The sequence below is a fragment of the Triturus cristatus genome, chromosome 3_1 (assembly GCF_964204655.1).
Source record: "Triturus cristatus chromosome 3_1, aTriCri1.1, whole genome shotgun sequence".
NCBI classification, from domain to species: Eukaryota; Metazoa; Chordata; class Amphibia; order Caudata; family Salamandridae; genus Triturus; species Triturus cristatus.
In genome coordinates, this window is record NC_140583.1 from 303,503,204 (window position 1) to 303,522,327 (window position 19,124).

The window sequence follows — 19,124 nt, forward strand, 5'->3', positions numbered from 1 at the left end:
TTGATGGCCGATCCCCACTCCCCACCCCACCCAGCGGTGGACCGGTGGCAGGGCGACAGGAGGTTCCCGCTCGTCCCCGGGCCCAGTCTCCTTGTCCGCAACAGGGAGGCTGCTGTATCCTCTGAGGCTAGGTGGAGGGACGGGTCGCATCCAAAGCAGCCCGCCACCGGGAGTTCCGTGGCCGACAATGGGGGGATGGTCCAGATTAGCAGGTCCAGAACTGTGGGTGAAAGTCAGGAGAGCAATGAACGTCAGGGGGGGCAGGGACGGCCAGTCCGCCCTCCCGCCCGACAAGATGGCCGGTCCCCCACCTCAGGCCCCCCTTACCGGCACAGCACCGCCACTCCAACCGGCAGTTTCAATGGTCCCTGAGGCGGTTGCCACCGCTCTCACGTCAGCATAAGCCAGAGGGGAGGGCCCGGGCCCAGACGTCCCGGCCCACAGCCGACAGCGAGGGTGGTCGTGAGGAACAGCCCCAGGCAGGAGAGCGGTGAGGGTTGGAGGGGGCGGGCACCAGGTCGCCTCCCGCCCTGACACCCGACAAGAATGCCGGTCCCAGGACTTCCAGGCCGGCTCCCGCGCCCAGAATAACTGCAGAGGCCCCACCGAGGGGTCACAGGGCCCACCACTCCTCAGGCTGCTCCACTAGAGCCCAGATGCGGCGCCCCTGCCAGATCCAGGGGGCGTCCGCCACCGGTATACAGAAGGCAAAGTCCCAAAAAAAGGGGGGAGGACACACTTGGGGAGCCTGAGCACAGCCACGGCCCCCGTGCCGCCACCCGATACAGCGGCTGAGCTCCAATGTGATCCGTCATCACCCGGGGGCCGGCAGACCAAGTTCACGGTCTGACCGAGTTCCTTCTCACTGAGCCCCTCCCCCCCCCCCGGCGGCGCCACCAGCCACGGGGCTTCCGCGCCGAGGCACACCTCCGGACCTTTGTTAATGTTGGGGGCGAGTGCGGGAGCCCCGTGCACCGCCCTTGTCTCGGTGACGTCGGAAGGCCGGGCCGCCCAGGGGTATCTGTAGGCCCGCGATCAGATCTGCCGCGGGTCCGCCATCTTGCGTCGCCGAGGCCGCCGGGTGGAGAAGAGCCCCCCTGGGCCGCTGGAGCACCGATCCGCTCGGGAAAGGGACCGGAGCCGAGCCCGTGACTTCATGAGGCACCGCAGGCAGCCAGGAGAGGTAAGTACTCTGCAGGCATGAGAGTTCAGTGGAGATGCTGCTTCATTTTCCTTGACATTTACTGGCACAGCTTTGCTTTATCAAGTTGGTAAAACTTACCGATTGAAGGTGTTGCAATAGGTTTATAGTCCAGGCCTTTTCACTGGTACCTCAATGGGGAGAAAGCCTTCTGACTCTTCTCAGGAAAAGACCTGTCAAGTCCTCATAAATGAAGATCCTTGCCTTCATCAAGTGCTGATTTCTTGTGAGTGGTTTACATGTTTCTGGTGAGTGGTGGAGACTTAGCCTACACGTGTGCTGTCTTTAACATGCCATTCTGCATACACTGTTTCACAGGACCACTTCTCCAAAACCTGTTCTACAGGATGTATGGTGGAAGGCAGAGTCCATTCCCATACTTGCATTAGGTTTCTCTCTGCCTCAGTGAAACCTATCCATCTCGTTTTTTCTTGTTTTGCTTCTGGTGTTCAAGACGTTGGTGGGTTGCACAGGCCTTTGTGTTATCAGTGATCAATTAAATCACCTTGATCAGTGTAAACATGTCTATCATCTGACTTTTTGCCCCAGAGCTTAGTTTATGAGGACAACAAAGGTGTACCTTCAACAGCCGGGAGAACATGGCGACCGCGTTCTGAGCGCCCGCTTGCACCCGGAGCTCTATTCTCATGTCCCGCAGCGGAATGCCGTCTTACCTGTTTTTTTTTAGGTTTTGAGCGGTTGGAGGGCTTTTGGGGTCGCTTCTTCCCCCTCTGATTGTCAAACGTGCGTCAGCCTGGAATGTGTTTTGGTGCCTCGGGTCCTGGTTGCTCTTCCCGCCTGCCACGTTGGGACGGAGCCACCCTGGAGCTTCAATGGGGCCGCAGAGCGCCGGCGTGCAGGCTCCTCTGGGTCGGCAGAGGTAGCGCCAGCAACAGCAGCTTTGTTGATCCAGCGAAGCAGGGCGGGCGAAAGCTGGAGTCAGTTTCCAAGGAGCTTGTTCCCCCCCCCGCTTCCGCTGCCATCTCTGCCTCCCCTGTCTCTTCTTCACCCGAGGGGTTACTTCCAGAGACAGCGCCGGTGCTGGCGAAGGAGAAACGAAAGCTTGTGGGAGTACACAAGAAACAGGTTTGCTGCCCGCATCAGGGGAGAGCAATTTTGGTCGTTTTTGGGGGCTCAGTGGCGGCCAGAAGTGGGGGGGTGGGAGAAAAGTAAGAAATGCGGGGGGTCTGTTCCGGGCCTTTTGAGCCTCAGAAAGATTGGTAATCCTAATAAACTACCTCCTGAGGAGTAGGCTAAATTTCAATGATTAGAAGGTTCCCCTAAATCTGCAACCTCCATTAATTGCACGGCTTTCCAAACCTACCAAGTAAAAGGAAGAAGTATAACACCTGGGAGGGCTAAAGGCAACTCACTTGACAGCAAAGTCAGGGTAACCCCATCTTTAAGGTCGTACTTTAAAGTACTACTTGAGGTCCTTGATATCGCGAAGAAGGGCAAAGGGCAGTGCACCTAGTGCTCTCAGAGGGTGATCTAGTGGGCATTTTACGGCAAAACTATCAACTGTTAATATGGAGCCGGTAAACCCTCTTCCCCCCAGGTGGAACCTTTATCTTTAGCCACTGATAATACATCTGAGATATTGTTAGAAAAAGAGATGGATTTGGTGGTGAAGAGTTTGGTTGGAGTTGCTGGCATGGAGAGTGAAGGGGTAGAGAAAAGTCTTAAGCCCCTAGAGACGGGCGGGCCCTCAGTAGCCTCGCTGGAATCTTTTTGCTACACTGTCGGATGATATCAAGAAAGGCTTTTCTGTCTCTGCCGCAAACCAGGGCAAGATAAGGAGTTCTTGTGAGTCCTCTGAAAGGAAGGTGGACCTCTTAAACATCAGGACCGAGACGTTGGAGAAGACGGTTGGAGAACTGAAAAACAATCTCGGGGTAGCGGAAGCTGAGATCCAGGTACTCAAACTGGAGGAGGCAGCTATCCGGGACCGAATGGAGATGTTAGAAAACAATTCTCGCAGGAACAACCTCCGTCTATTGAATATTCCAGAAGGGAAAGAAGGGTCTGACTCAAATCATATATAATCTCACTGCGCAAAAAAGTGTTGCAATTTGAGGAGTCAGAGGTAACCCTAGGAATGGATATACAGAGGATTCATAGAGATCAGTTTCGGAAGAACCCTAATAGTCAAGCCAAGTAAAATCCTTGTCAATTTCCTTACTTATTCTTTAAAGGAAAAAATCCTCAATTTGGCTTTGAAAGTAAAAACATTACGGGCCAATGATTTCTCCTTCGAAATTCGCTCAGATATTGCTAAAGCTACCCTTGAAAGACAGTGGGAACTAGTCAGGAGGACGGACGATTTCAAGAAGCTCGGTGCAGTTGCACAGCTGAAATTTCCCGCCTTCTTAAAGGTTATGCACAATAATAAAATGCACAACATAAGATCAGTCCAGGAGGCAGATGAGCTGCTTGGTTCCATCAGTAAGGGAGTCCCATAGGAAAGAGCTCTCTACTCTCTGGCCATGATTAGGTTGGGGCATAGGGTCGTCCTTGTCACTCGTGTCTTTCTCTTTTTTTCTTCGGGTTAGGTGCAAGATAAATCAAGCTGAGAAGTATGAGTGGTGCTTGGAGTAAAATTGGGGTGATTATTTTTTAGTTTTTTCTAGTATATATCCATTCTTCTTTCTTCTTTTTGGTAAGGGCTTAATTATGTGGTATTTGAATCTTTTACACAGGATTGGGACGGGATGGGTCGGGCAGCTCCGGGGTGCAACACCTAGACTACATCTGTCCAGATCTATGGGGGAAGGATTCTCCGGGGGGGTCAGCTGTGTGGTTGGGGGGGATGGGGAGCACTGGGGCATAAAAAAACAAAAATACCTCATTCGCTATATCTATACCAGGCGTAGCCCAAATAGCTGTGGTTCGTTCCTGAGGGATTAGGTGTCGGTCTTTCCTTGGCTTATTATTGGACGAGGGTCTCCGATTTAAGTTACTATGAAACCACTTCAGATATTATCCTGGAATGTCAATGGCTTGCGTGTGAAGTCTACAAGAGCTAGGATTTTGCAATATTTTAGGGATTCCCCAGCGCAGGTCATTGTCATCCAGGAGACACATCTTCTTAAGGAAGAGACCTATGAAGTCTTTAAAAACCAAAAATGGGTGGACTCATTTATCTGCACCAACCAGACAGCTAATATTAGAGGGGTTTTGATCCTCTTTAAAAAAACAAGCCAATGCTCAGATTATACAGCATAGGGAAGACCCATGCGGCAGATGGGTGATTTTAATGGGCATTCCTCTTACTTTTGTTGACTACTATGGCCCAAATGAAGATGATCCTTCATCTCTCAAAACAATTTTCTCGCATCTTTTAGACTTCCCAGAACCGGTTATTATGGCTGGAGATTATAATATTGTTCTCAATCCTAAACTCGTCAAATCTGCTGGTAGCAGAGCGGCTGTCCCCTCTAGGTCTAGGGCGTATCTCTAGAATATGATGGCGCAGATGGGTTTATGTGATATTTGGAGGGAGAGATCGGGCCAGCAGTTGGGGGTCTCAAATCGAAACCTCCAATATCGGCACAAGTCAAGAATTGACTATATTTTGGTCAGTTATAGCCTAAGGGGTAAGGTCAAAGACCTTATTTATCTGTCGTCCCATCTGTCAGATCATTCGGGAGTAGTATTAGATCTCGATTGGGCGCAGGCCAAGCAGTCGAAAATTTGGTCTTTTGACCGAACACTGCTTCTGGAGGAAGAGATGTCTTTTTTGGCCCAGGAATCTGAAATCTTCCTCAAAATTAACCTAGGTACAGCAAACATTACGGTGGTTTGGGACTCCCTTAAGGCCTTCTTGAGGGGTATTATCACTAGCAGGATGAGTTTTAGAAATAAAAAGTATAGGGAAGAGATTGCTTTTTTGGAGGCAGAAATGAAGGACGCCTAGGCTCAACTAGATCAAGAGGCTGCTTTGGGCAGATTACCAGCAGCTTTGGATAAACTTAGTAAACTAAGAGAGCAGTTGCAGGGTATCCTTCAATTAAGGCTTATGCGCAGAAGTAAGATCGCCCATTTTGAGTATGGGGAAGGGGCTGGAAAACTGTTAGCATGAAAGGCAAAAGCAGACAGACTTCGTAACCAGATAAAGGAAATTCCTACAGGGTATGGAGTAGCTGCTCTGTCTTCGGATGAAGAAATTGGTGAGGCCTTAAGTATTTCCAGGCTATATATCAAGAAGATTCGATAGAGGACAGGCCTAAAATCAAGGACTGGCTGAATAGGACTACTTTGGTATCTATAAGTTCTAAACAGGAGGATTTATAACAGGATATTACTCAAGAGGAAGTGAGGAAGGCTATAGCTGCTTGTAAGAGAGGCAAAGCGGCGGGACCCAATGGGTTACCAGCCGAGTTATATAGGTCTCTGGGTGAAGCTATTATTCCTATATTGACACAGCTATTTAATAAGATTCTAGCAGAAGGTCTAAAGCCTCCTGAGTCTTGGGATGACGCCACGGTCATCTTGATCTTGAAAACTGGTAAAGATCCAGCGAGCTGCGGGTCATATAGGCCTATTTTATTTATGCGGTTTATAAAATCTTTGCCTCAATCCTGGCGGCCAGGCTGGGGTCAGTGGCCGGTGACATCCTTCATTTAGATCAGAAGGGGTTCGTAAAAGGCAGACAGTTATCAGATCTCACTTATGATCTCATAGGAGCTATTGACATCGCCTACGCTTACTCACTCCCTCTCGCTGCCTCGACTCTTGATGCCACCAAGGCTTTCGACAGGGTCAATTGGGTTTACCTGTCTGAAGTCATGGGGAAATTTAATTTGGGTAAGAAGTTTTGCCATACCATCCAATTGTTATATCAAGCTACGTCAGCTAGGCTGCTGGTCAATGGTAAACTGACAAAATCATTTAGAATCACTAGGGGTATTAGGCAGGGGTGCCCCCTTGCTCCTCCCCTTTTTGATATGTACATTGAGCCTTTTGCGCAGAGGCTTAGAGAAGATCCTCCCAGTATCGTGCCTTTTAGGTATGGAGAGTGGGAAAGGAAGGTAGCCCTGTATGCTGATGACATTTTGGTTTTCTCAGCAGACCTAGAAACAACTCTCTCAGCAGTGATCGGTTTGGCACAGGAGTTTGGGCAGGTTTCAGGTTATGAGGCGAATGCCGGGAAGACAGAGATTATGGTATGGAACCTCGGGGCAGTCAACGTCAGGTCAGCTCTAGTATGGGCTACCTGGGGGTCAGAATTGTCCAGGACATAGCCAAAATTGCAGAAGTCAATTTAGCATGAGAGTCAAGGGAGTGCCAAAAACAAATGAAAGCCTGGGTCCACCTCTCTTTATCTATTCTTGGGAGGGTAAATTTAGTTAAAATGGTGGTGCTGCCAAAAATAACATTTCTTTTTAATACCATTCCCCTACATTTCGATAAATCAGCCGTCGATAAATTACAGCAGGCTTTAAATTCTTTTATTTGTTCATATAGAACTGCCAGAATAGCCTGGAAGAAGCTGAGGCGTAGGAGAGAGAAAGGGGGTCTTGCGCTTCCTGATCTACAGTATTATGCCTGGGCCTTTCAGTTTGCGCACTCTCAAATGCTCTTAAAAATGTCTGTAAACATAGGGGCGGGGAGGCATGTTCTTGGCTATGTTACTGCAGGAGGGAATTCTGTTTAAATTTGGGGAACCAAATTTTTTCAAAAAGGTTAAATTAAAAGTCCTCCAGGCATTGTCCAAATCATGGGCCAGAGTAAAGTGCCTTGTTAGTCTTAACTACTTCTCTAGCCTAGCGCCACTTTGGGATTCACCAGACGCGCCGGAAAGTCTCCAGGACAGGCTTGCTTTACCACTTAGAGAAGCAGGGGTGAAAGTATGGGGTGAGTTGGTGGAAGGGAGCATACTAATCCCATAGGAACAACTTAGAGATCAAGTGGGAGCGGGTCTCTCAAAGTTAAATACATCCAGCTGCAGAGCTGGGTCCAAGCACAGCAAAGCCAGAAAACCTCGATAGGCTGGGGCAATTTTCTAAAACAACAGCTAGTTGATAGACCAGTGGGGAGGAGGGTGGTTTCTTACTGGTATTGCAGTGGAGGAGGCCGTGGATGGTGATTTTAAACTTGCAGACGAAATATGGAGTGAGCATCTTCCAAATTAACAGCGCGAGCAACTGTGGCAGAATTAATTCAAGACTCATTTCAGCATAGTAAGACCTGCTTGGTTGAGGAGAAACCATCTATTCACTGTCCACAGGGCCTATTTTTCCCCTTTAAAGCTGTCTAAATTTTCAACTGGGTCCCAGGTTAGCTGCAGGAAGTGTGGTCTGGTTGAAGCTTCAGATGTACACATGTTTTAAGATTGCCCCGCTATGGCTCTGTTTTGGTGGGAAGAAGTTTGGAGGTCAGTGGAGGGCATTTTGGGAGTCCCAATCCAAATAGACCTGGCCCTTTTAATTTTCGGACTTACCAACCAAGTCTCTGGGGCTGCTAAATCTCTCTTATTTTATGCCATTTTGTTAGGTAGGAGGAAAATATGTAAGCGTTGGATTGAACCCTCCCCTTCCTTGCACTCTGACTGGCTGACGTCTATGGTTGAGACATCCAAGATGGACCTGTCCAGAAGTTGTAGAGTAAAAAAGATTGCCTTTTGGGACTTGCTGTCGAAATGGGTCAGAACTTAACCAACATGGGGCCACATCAGGTCCTATGATTATGCCTCCTTGGAACTCTTCGGACCGCGTTGGGCACCACCTTATATATATGCCAACAAAAGTGTCCATCAGGCTCTTGTGGGCTTAGCAGGAGAGTAACCTCTTCCCCTCTCTTCCGTGGGCAATAACATTTATGTCTGTCAGTGTACCTATAGGCTGAAAGCACCGTGAGTTTTCAACCTAACGCCTATTTCTCATGGCTTGCCAAGTACTGGTACGGACAGCTTGTGTGTATAAAAGAGGTCTGAGGTGAAAGAGGACACAAAACAAAAAAAACAAAGGAGTATCTTAACTTTCGAAAAAGGCAGAACTTGGTCACCATAGTGGAAAAAAACCACAAGAGCTCCACCCGTCAGTTTAACAGTAGAAAGAAAGAACTATGAATATAATCTTATTTATCAAGGGGCTACCAGATTGTGATTTTGTTGGTGAGATTTCAGCCACCCATCCTGTATTGCAACCTCGCTAATACCACAATGGCCAGAAGGTTGTCTGTCTGCACACCCCTTACATAGGGACCAGTTCTGTTAGCTCAGGAAGTATGCCTTGATAGCAGATTTGTTTGAACCATCTTTTGCGCTCTCAGGATTTCTAAAGAAATTGGAATTTGAAGTAACAAATGAGGTTCACGTGCTTGAATTATTTACTGTCAACTAGCAGGCATTCCTCATTAGTCTTTGTATACTTTGCATTTTACGTATGTAATGCTAACATTAAATCAGGCATATTACCTGTAGTTTAACCTCCTTATTATGGGAATCAAATATTAGGCAATGAAGTGGAGATGCAAGCAACTCAATTCTCCTTAGCAGCTGTGCTGCTTACATTTTCTCCTACATATCAGGTGTTAGGAAATCCTCTGGAGCCCTGCTCCCAGAACTTGCATTTTTGATATTTTTCACTATTTCATTTCCTTTCTGGACCATTTCAACCTATTCAGTAGGAGATCAGTGCCTGTAATTTTCATCTGTTTGTCTGTGAGATGTTTGAGCCAGGAGAGCTCATGATGTCTGAGACCTGAGCCTGGTGTTCCTGAAAGGAAAAGAGCATCTTCATTATTCATTTATTGCCTACATCCAGATCGTGGCCTAAAAAAGTGTATTTTTTCGCATTGTCATCAGAGATGCATAAGGACCGTGACAGAAGAGTAAACTTGGTTCTTCTCAGAAAAAATAATTATCTTCTTCCTTATCGCAATCTTCAAAAAAAACTAAACTTGAAATGATGGGCTCCCAAACAGCCTTCCCATCAGACTTGTTCAGTAGCCAAGGAACTCTGTGCTTGCTACAAAGGTTCAGACCTCTCATCTGCTGTAATCTGGGTCTGTAGCACTAACACCTGCTTTTCAGATCTGATTGAGATTCTAGTTGTAGCTGCAAGTTTCTTTCCTTAGAATTATCGCCAGGTCTCAGACTGGATCTGGAAAAATTGTGTGAGCAGTACCCCTGCGCGCCATTGGTTGGCGTCGTTTGGCTCTGTGTGGTCATCTGCGTTGTCAGCGCCAGAAGTGTCGTGCGCAGTGCCGCTATAGAAGGGACATCCAAACGCTCTGATGTCAGTTCTTTTCTTTCTGCGCTGGAGAGTGCTAGAGGAAGTGGAAGAAGTTATACCATAATGTCATCTGGTTCTCCTTTAGATCCTCTTCCACACAAAATGTGGAAGGAATTGGGTTCGGAGCTTTTTTCCACTCTTCGACAGATTTGTAATAGTTCCCTGACTTCTGGATCAGTACCAGCATGTTGGAAACGGGCGGTGGTTACTCCACTTTTCAAAAAAAGCGACACTCGACCCTACCTGTGCTGGTAACTACAGACCGATCGCACTCTTACCATATCCGGTTAAAATCATTGGTCAGCAAAACTTTGTCTCAGTTCTTGGAATCTAATTCTAAGCTAGATGATGTACAGTTCGGTTTTCGACCTGGCCATGGAACTGAGACTGCTCTGGTGACCGTGTTAGACGATCTCCGATTGAGGACAATCTCGTATTCTTATTTTGCTTGACCTGTCTGCTGCTTTCGACACGGTCAACTGCGACATTTTTTTGACCAGGCTGGATGAGATCGAGGTGTCAGGCATGGCCCTAGAAAGGTTTCGCTCGTATCTGACAGGTGTCAGGCGGTGTCTCTCCCTCCGTATCAATCTGAGTTTTCCAATGTCCATCATGGCGTCCCTCAGGGATCAGCGATCAGTCCCATCCTTTTTAACATCTATATGAGACCCTTGATCGATATTATAAAGGCGCATGGTGTGAAGTTGGTAAACTACGCTGATGATACTCAGCTATTTTTCTCTCTAGAGGGGAATCATTCGATACCTCTTGCGACATTTCATGCCTATATGCAGGACACTGCCTGTTGGCTAAGAGCCAACTCTCTCCAATTTAACTCTGACAAGACCGAGGTCCTGCACTGCGCTGTGGGGAAAGTTCCCTCTCCTTTTCCAGATAATTTCTGGCCTTCTTCAACTGCCTCTACTTTGATCCCGGCTAAATCAGTACACAATCTGGAAGTTATGCTAGATGCTGACTTAAACCTTGAAGTACATGTAAATAAGCTGGAGGAAGATCCTCCCGCTGTTGCCTAATACGGCCAGAGCCTTGGTCGTTGGAAGTATCATTCTCAGTAGGCTGGACTACTGTAATGCCCTATTATTGGAGTCCCCAACATTTTTCATCGAACGCCTCCAAAGAGTTCAAACATTGGCGCCCAAATTGGTATTGATGAAACCTCGCCACTCGTCGGGTTCTTTGGCCCTCGCAGAGCTTCATTGGCTACCAATTATGCAGAGAATCCAGTTTAAATCTCTCTGCTTGGTGTTCAAAGCCCTTCATGGGTTTGGATCCAAACCTATACAGGAGACATTCACATGGTATATTCCGTCGAGGTGTCTTCGATCCTCTACTACCTACTTGGCGAGAACTCCTAAAATTCGAAGAGCCAAGGCAGGAGGTAGGGCGTTTAGTTCGGCCGCTGCAAAGCTTTGAAACAAACTTCCTCTGGAAATCAGACAGTCCCGCAACCTTCTGCAATTCAGGAAAAAAGTTAAAACTTGGTTGTTCCCTAGAATTTAACATCATTGAAGACTCCATGCTACCCCACATCTGTTTTCATCTTGGACTGATAATTCATGTACTTTAGCGCCAAGATACCCGTTGGGTGATAGCTGCACTTTATAAATAATGCATACAAATACAAATACCCCGAGTCATTTTTTGACTGACCTTTTTTCGACGTTTTGTCAAAGTTCTATTGAGATCTTGCTCCTGGTGTGGCAGTTATGTCTGTGACTGACCCCCAACTTGTTTGCCTCTGGTGTCTGGAGCACGACCATGACATGTAGACCTGCGTTGGCTCTGCACCATGCGCCACTAGGTCTTGAGGGAGCAGTCCCGCATGCTTCTTGCCGCTGGATGTGTGATGCTGCGAAGGTCCTGGGATCAGTCGGGGAGCCATCGATTTTCGGCGAAGCCATCAGGGCATTTGGGTAAGTCCCTCCAAAAGGAAAAAAGTAATATGTCAAAAAGATATTCAACTTCACCCTGTCTGTCAAAGTCATCCGACGAGATGATGGGCCATGGTCATCCAAGGCTTGGATCTGCGGTTGATCCTGTGCAGGATCTGCGCGTCCCTGAGTTTCCGGGAGCCAGAGCAACCCCCGCCCTAGTCCACAAATGTTATGAGGCCATGCCTCTAATATTTGGTCGGCCTGTCCCTGCTGACTTGTCTTTGGCCCCTGCGGGATACGGAGGTGCCCATGCTGGTTCCCCAACGGTGGGTCCAACCCTGGCACCAGTCGGGCTCTTTGGATCCACGGATGGATCCGGACCGGCGCCGGTCGTATCACCTCAGCATTCCCTGACTGTCCCAGTGATGACGCTCCCGGCGCCGCCTGTGCCCATTCTCATACCCAACTTGGACATGTAACCGAAGGGGTGTCTGACTATACTGACTGCGACAACAACTGATGACTCCTCCAGACCGGAGCCTGATCCCTATTCCTAGGGGCTAGGACTTGGGAAAGATTGGGAGGGGCCACTGGACCCTGATGAGGAATACAGCCCCTAGATCCCAGCATACACTGGTGTGAGGAATTGGCAGACGTCAGTGGACTGGTCACCTCCCCAGATACTGGAATGGTCTCTCCTCCTACCGTTGTGGCGGAGGTGGGTGATTTTTATGCTGTGGTGGCCGAAGTCCTAGACATTAGCTTGCTCTCAGTGGCAGTTAAGACTGTCTAGACAGAGGTGTTTCAGCCAGGAATGACCCCACCCCTTGAATCCGCTTCTCCCTTGTAGTGAAACCCTTACCGAGGTCCTGCTTGGGACCTGCAGCTTGGGATCTGTCAACAGGATAATTGCCCACCACCATCGCCTGCCCCAAGGGACCCCAATTTTCACTGCACCCTACCTCGGAGTGCTTGGTGTTCCAAGGCTTGTCTTCCAGCGTGAATCCTGGCACATTCCATACCACTCCACCAGATAGGGAATCAAAGAGGCGGTACACTTTAGGCAAGGTAATATTTTGGGGTCTGTGAACACTGCATGTCTTTTGGGCCGTTACTCTGATGCACTGTGGGATTCGGTTGCGCAGATGCTGCCCATGGTTTCACAGGAGGCCTGCGCCGTACTCTCCCAAGCTGTGGTCGGCGAGCGATGTGCAGCAAAGTTCACAATCAGATGTGGGATGAATATGACCAACTGGCTAGGCAGAGCGTTTTCTTTATCAGTAGCCTTACAACACTACGCCTGACTGAGAGCGACTGGCTTTTCAGGGGATTTCCAAGCCTCGCTCATGGACAGTGCTGGGGTGCTTCAAGAATAGCAGAGCTACTGCCAGGTCCTTGGACCTTTCCATGGTCACCCGCCAACCCCATTTTGCCTTTCGCTCCTTGTGTGGCCACGGAAGGGGCTTCCAGCCACGTCCTTACCGGCCCAGCCACCACAGCATGCATGATCCCCAACCTCTGCGTAGCCGAGGATGTGATGCCCCCATACCCCGTGGGTCGGACAGACAGACCCGTATGACCAGTCCACCACCAGCCTCCAAACCTCTTTAGTTTGCCCTCTAATCATCATGGCAAACCAAGTGGGAGGCAGGATACGCCATCACCTGCACCACTGGACGTCGATAACATCCGACCACTATGCTCTCCGGATTGTCCGACCGGGGTACTCTCTTCCCTTTGTGACAATCCCTCCACCTATGCCACCCACTTGTGATAGCTGAGGGAGGACCGTCTGTTCTTTCTTCACCAGGAAGTGGCAGCTCTCTTTGCCAAGGGAGTCATAGAGAGGGTGCCGACACCAGCAGTTGGTCGTGGTCATTATTCCTGCTACTTTATAGAGTCCAAGAAGGACAAAGGCCTTTGTCCTGTCCTAGACCTATGCCCTCTCAATTTCTTCCTCAAAACAAGAAATTCAAAATGTTCACGCTCGCTCAAGTCCGGTCTGGACCTGGAAGACTGAATGATGAACCCATATTTCCACGTTCCCGTCCTGCTTGCCCATGGATGTTACCTGCGGTTAAAGGTGGGCTACGAGCGCTTTCAGTTTACTGTGCTCTCTTTGGCCTTAACAGTGCTTCTTCGGTGTTTACCAAGGTGATGGCAGTGGTTGCAGAACATCTGTGGAGATCAGGGGTACCAGTCTCTCTCTATCTCGATAACTGGGTGTTGAAGGCGGGCTATCTTCAGGCTGTCTTCTCAGACCTCCAGACTACAGTGTAACTCCTGTACTCGTTGGTGTTCACTATCAACGTGCCAAAGTCACACCTGACTCCTACTCACATGCTCTCTTTCATCTGAGCTCTTTGGACACGGTGCAGTTTTGGGCTTATCCTCCCGAACAGTCCAGGTTATTCTGGCTATGATACTGATGTTTCAGCCTCTATCCTGGGTTTCAATAAGAGTGACTCTTAGGCTGCTGGGCCTGATGGCCTCCTGCATCCTGGTAATGCCACATGCTCTTTAGTATATGCAGGCTCTGCAGTTAACGAGCAACGGTTGGGTCAGCGACGGACCCCTCTCCCCTTCCCAACCAGATCTGACAGTGGTGACAGATGCATGACTCCTTGGATGAGGTGGCCATCTGGGAAAGGTGGAGATCAGAGGCCTCTTATCTCTGGCGGAATCTGAACTCCACATCAACCTACTTGAGCTCTGGGCAATCCAGCTGGCATTGAGAACCTTTGAGAATCTTTCTACCTTCCATCAAGGGAAGGCTGGTGGAGGTGTTCACGGAAAATACCACCACCATGTGGTACTGCAACAAACAGGGTGAGGTGGGGTCGTGGACCGTTTGTCAAAAGGCCCTGCACCTCTGGACATGGCTGGAAGGTCAGGACATATCCCTGGTGGTCCAATACTTGTCAGGCTCTCGCCAGAGCAGACAAACTCAGCCTGAGGATGCTTAGCAGATCACAAATGGCGTCTCCATCCAGAAATTATGCAAGGTCTCTTTCAGCAGTGGGCAGCCTTGGCTAGATCGGTTTGCTATCACCAGGAATGCACATTGTCAGCAGTTCTGCGTGCTGGAGTTTCCAAAGCGGCTCTCGCACTGAGATGCTTTTATCTCGAGTGAAGCTGTACGCCTTTTCACCCATACCACTCTTGCTGAGAGTTTGGTATCCCGAGCTGTTGAGGATGGCCATCGGTCCTCTGATCAGGCTGCCTCATTGGGAGGATCTTCTGTCAAAACAGCAGGAAAGGGTTCTCTACCCTCACCTGTCAACGCTCAGCCTTCATGCGTAGAGATTTAGTGGTGACATTTGATAGCTTTCGACTCTCCACCTGAAGTCTGCAATGTTATCTTGGCATCCAGACGTCCCTCCACTAAGTTGGTAAACGCCCACCACTTGGACAGGCTTGTGGCGTGGTGTGCAGAAAAGTAAGTTGACCCTCTTTCTGCTTCCCTTTCTCAGGTCCTTCTGTTTATTCTTTCTCTTGTCCCACAGGGCTCTGTTTCCACCTTCACCTATTATCATGCTTCACTGGGACCTCAATCTCGCACTAACATTTCTGGTGTGCGCTCCCATTGATCCACTGCATAACTCTCCTCTCAGGTTTTTTACCATCAAGACAGCCTTCCTTGGGGCGATAACATCTGCCCAGAGGATCAGTGAGCTCCAGGCCTGGTCTTCTAAACCTCCATACCTAACCATCTTCCCTAACAAGCTGGTTCTTCACTCTAGAGCTTCCTTTCTGCCGAAAGTCGTCTCCTCCTTTCAAGTAGACCAGTCCATTAACCTTGCCTACCTGTATGCTATGCTGCATCCCTCTAAAGAAGAGGAACAACTCCATCGACTGGATTGCCTGGTGGCAGTTAATTCAGCTTCAGTGATATGGGTACCGATGGCATGTATTACGCTGGTACAGATGAAAGTCCAGGTGTTGTGAAATGTTGGTATAAAATCTGTATCATGCTCTGCAAGCTAATCATCGGATCCTCAGAAATCTCTGCCATATGAGGATACAAAGCACATCTTATCATCTTTTAAGTCTAACGGTTAATGGGATTTTCTCGTCGTAATGTATCTGGCTTTCTAACCACTTGCACCTGTTTGAGTAAATTTTGACTGCTTCTGCCCACTGCCTAGAGAGTTCCAAGTGTCCAAATGGAGTAACTTGCTTGTCCAATTACAATGCAATAATACCAGTGGCTCTGAACCACCAGTCGTAAAGAAAAGGACATATGGTACTTCAAATTTGCTGCTAAGTGCTTGGACCTCAGGAATGATCTTTACACTTGCATACTCTCACTAATGCAAAGGTGAGCCTCACTGATGCACGTTTCATTTAGATGCTCGTACGCCCTGGTGCAAATATAGTCTTACTTACCTACTTGTGACTGGTGAACACCAGATGTCAGCATATGCTCACACATGGTCACTGACACTTGTGAAATCTCACTCATGAATTCTCACAGAAATATCCATATCTTCACTGACATTCATACAACATCATTGATTTCTTATGCTCCCACTGCTACACACATACCTCCAGTAATACGTACAAACTCTCAAGTAACTTCCTATCTTTGATATGCCTTTATCCTCATTGCTGTAAGCATACTCTCACTGACACATACACATTCTCACTTACATCCTCGTTCATGCACTCAAACATGCCCTCACAGACTTGAAACAGACCATCACTTAGACTGTAAAATACATTCCCTGACAGAAAACTGAACTCAATGATGTACACACCGTCTTATTGTCGCGCTTGCTCCCTAATAGAGCGACATATCCTGTCTGAAACACACATTATGACCCTTGTTTGATTAACTTGCATATCCACTGGTGCTTACACATACACTGACTTATGCACACACATGTTGACAATGACTCATAAAAAGATTCCCACTGAAATACGTTCCCTCACGTTCCTAAATACATGACTTCACTGATATACGAATAAATCCTTCTTGATACATTTCCTCAATAGGACACACTAAATCAGGTGTTTCACTTACATTCCCACAAAGTTATTATCATTATAATTTCTCTAACGCTCACAAATGCATGCTCATTTCTCACTGGTTGGCTGTCACACACTCACTATCTGTCTTACACACCTCCATCCATAACTTAACTGGTGCATGCACTCCCCACTGGCTGGCAAGGGCCTTCCTACCTCCAGCTACCATATGCTCCGGGGTATGTTCTATCCATGAAAGATATGAACTGATAGGAGCCACAGTATATTTTCAGAGTATTTATTAAGGAGCAATCTGTTTTTATAATGGCCCATCCCAATATTGGGTAGATAATCTGAGTGTGGTTATTCGACTGATGTTCTGAAGTCAATGATTTTGTAAATAGATCTGTAGGGGGCGTGGTACAATCACCCAGGTATGTTGTTGTAGTTCAGAGCTATTGTTGACAACTGTAAGAAATGGAAAGAATCTACTGGAGTTAAAAAAAAAAAAAATATATGATCATTCTTCTGTCGTCCGCAGCATCTTTTGGATGTCAAGTCTTTAAAACATCTGACGAGCCTGACGCTGCACGACCGCATCACTAAGTCGCTGCTCCACCTGCACAAGAAGAAGAAGCCTCCCAGCATTAGTGCACAGTTCCAGGTCGTGTACAAAACCCATTTCCTATGTGTTACACTTTAACAGTATTAATCAAGCCTGTGTATCCCACCCACATACACTCCTGAACAGACCTTCAATGTTCCCTCTACACTCATATGTGCCTTAATAAACGTCAAGCATACCCATTCCACACCCAAAAACACCATACACGTCATTCAAAATTGCAGCTTTGCCATTAAAATCTAAACCTTCATCATACACACGTAAGAAAATCACCAGCATCCTAGTTTAACCTCATTTACGCCATTCCTTTTTGGCCTAATAAATATCTGAGCAAATCTGCCAACATCCCCTTCCCACTTTGATGCACTTCTGAACAGGCCATTCTGCTGTCTTACATTGTCAACTAGACTGCATCTCCTCCTAGCACAGCTTAGCAAAAACCTCCTGCATCCCCATCCGTCACTCGTATACTTCTGAATAAGCCTTCTACACACTTGAATAAACCTGCAGCCTCATGGCGCCGTCCTTCTGCACATCATGAAAGCCTCCAGCACCTACCCTTTCACCTTTTACCGATGCAAGCTAGCCTCCTGTCTGTCTGCCATCATACTTTCTGGAGCAAGACTCCACCTTCCTTATTCATCCTCATACATCCCTAGCAAATCACCAACATGATTATGTAACCCTCTTAAGCTCCCAAATAGATACTCATTGACTTGAATCAGCCCATGTACACTTTTGAGCAGACATTCAACATCCTTTTCCAGTACACACACATTTCTGAATAAATGTCCAGCAGCCCTACTCTGTCCTTCTTCACAGCTGGATCCTCAACCTACACTCCTTCACAAAACAAAAGGCCTTCAGTCTGCTACCACCTCAACCATAACCTAAAACTAATCTGACAGCTTCTCGAACGTCTCTAATCTCCTGTTTTAATGATCCAGTGGCACCCACTAACAACCCTGAAGACTTCATCAAAGGTCTTCTGAAAGGGAAGATTCGTCTTTGAGTCCGAGATTTGGCTTACTAACATCTGTTGCACACCTCCAACTCCCAAAAAAGTATTCAGAAGAAGGAGAGAGGCTTAAGTCCCGCAAGCCGCAGTTTAGGCAGCATTGTTTATTAACTGCTGTATGCGAAGGCAGGTTCCCTCACAAGACGTATTTAATTTATTAACTAAATGCAAAGCTATTATGCGAAGGTAGGCTCCCTCACAGGACGTTTTTATTTTATTAACTAAATGCAAAGCTATTTTCTAACTTTGAAGTGAGGACGAAAGGAGCTACATCTCCACCGATAGCGACGAGGAGCTCCTTGCTGATGGAGGACGTTGTATCCGGCTAGAGGACTGCGGCGCCAGGAAGTCGAGAACCGGGAGCCGGACCTTATCCGGTACCACGTACGAACCAGCCACGCTCCTGGAGGAGCGTGGCTTCCAGAGGTACAAGAGCGCATCCGGGGGTGGTTTTGGAAAGGGTCCTCAACCTCGAAAGCCAAAGAATCGGCCAGAAAATCACCCCCTGCTCAACACTTCTATCACCAATGCAACATTTCTTGACACCTGGAAACATGCTGAAGTCTGACCACTACTCAAAAAAACCCTCCTTTGACCCCAGCACTCAAAAACTACTGGCCAATCTTCCTACTTCTAGGTACTGAAAAAGATCTTCAACAAGCAAGTTATGATAAACCTGAAGCAGAACCAGCTACTCGACGCCTCGCAATATGGCTTCTTCAGTAATTACAACACTGAGACCACCCTAAGCGCAGCCACCAATGACATCCAAACCCTTCTTGACAGAGGAGTAAACAGCAGCTCTAATCCTCTTCGACCTCTCGGCAGTCTTCGACACAGTATCCTACCACACGCTGATTGAAAGACTCCACCACATCACCATCCAAGGGGAGCCGCTCAGATGGATCGCCTTCTTCCTCACTGGAAGAACCCAGAGAATCTACCTCCCACCTTTTACCTCTGAACACAAGAATATCGCCAGTGGTGTCCTCCAGGGGTCATTTCTCCGCCCCACACACTTCAACGCATTAATGACCCTGCCGGCCAACCTTGTTCGGTCTAAAAATAATTTTCTACGCAGACTATACCCCACTCATCCTCTCACTCACAGATGAACCCCACCACCACCAGGACCAACGTCCACAGATGAATTTACAAGCGTCGTCGAGTGGATTAA

The 19,124-nt window shown here is 47.9% G+C and overlaps 1 protein-coding gene across 6 annotated transcripts in view; it reads left to right on the forward strand.

The window, feature by feature from the left end:
• MYO9A (myosin IXA) overlaps positions 1-19,124 on the forward strand; it is a 1,236,948-nt gene that overhangs the window by 728,078 nt on the left and 489,746 nt on the right. For all 6 annotated transcript variants that reach the window (XM_085643964.1, XM_085643968.1, XM_085643966.1 and 3 more), the window contains one exon: positions 16,846-16,968. In XM_085643964.1, the coding sequence (XP_085500090.1) occupies positions 16,846-16,968 (123 nt within the window). The remainder of the gene's footprint in view (positions 1-16,845; positions 16,969-19,124) is intronic.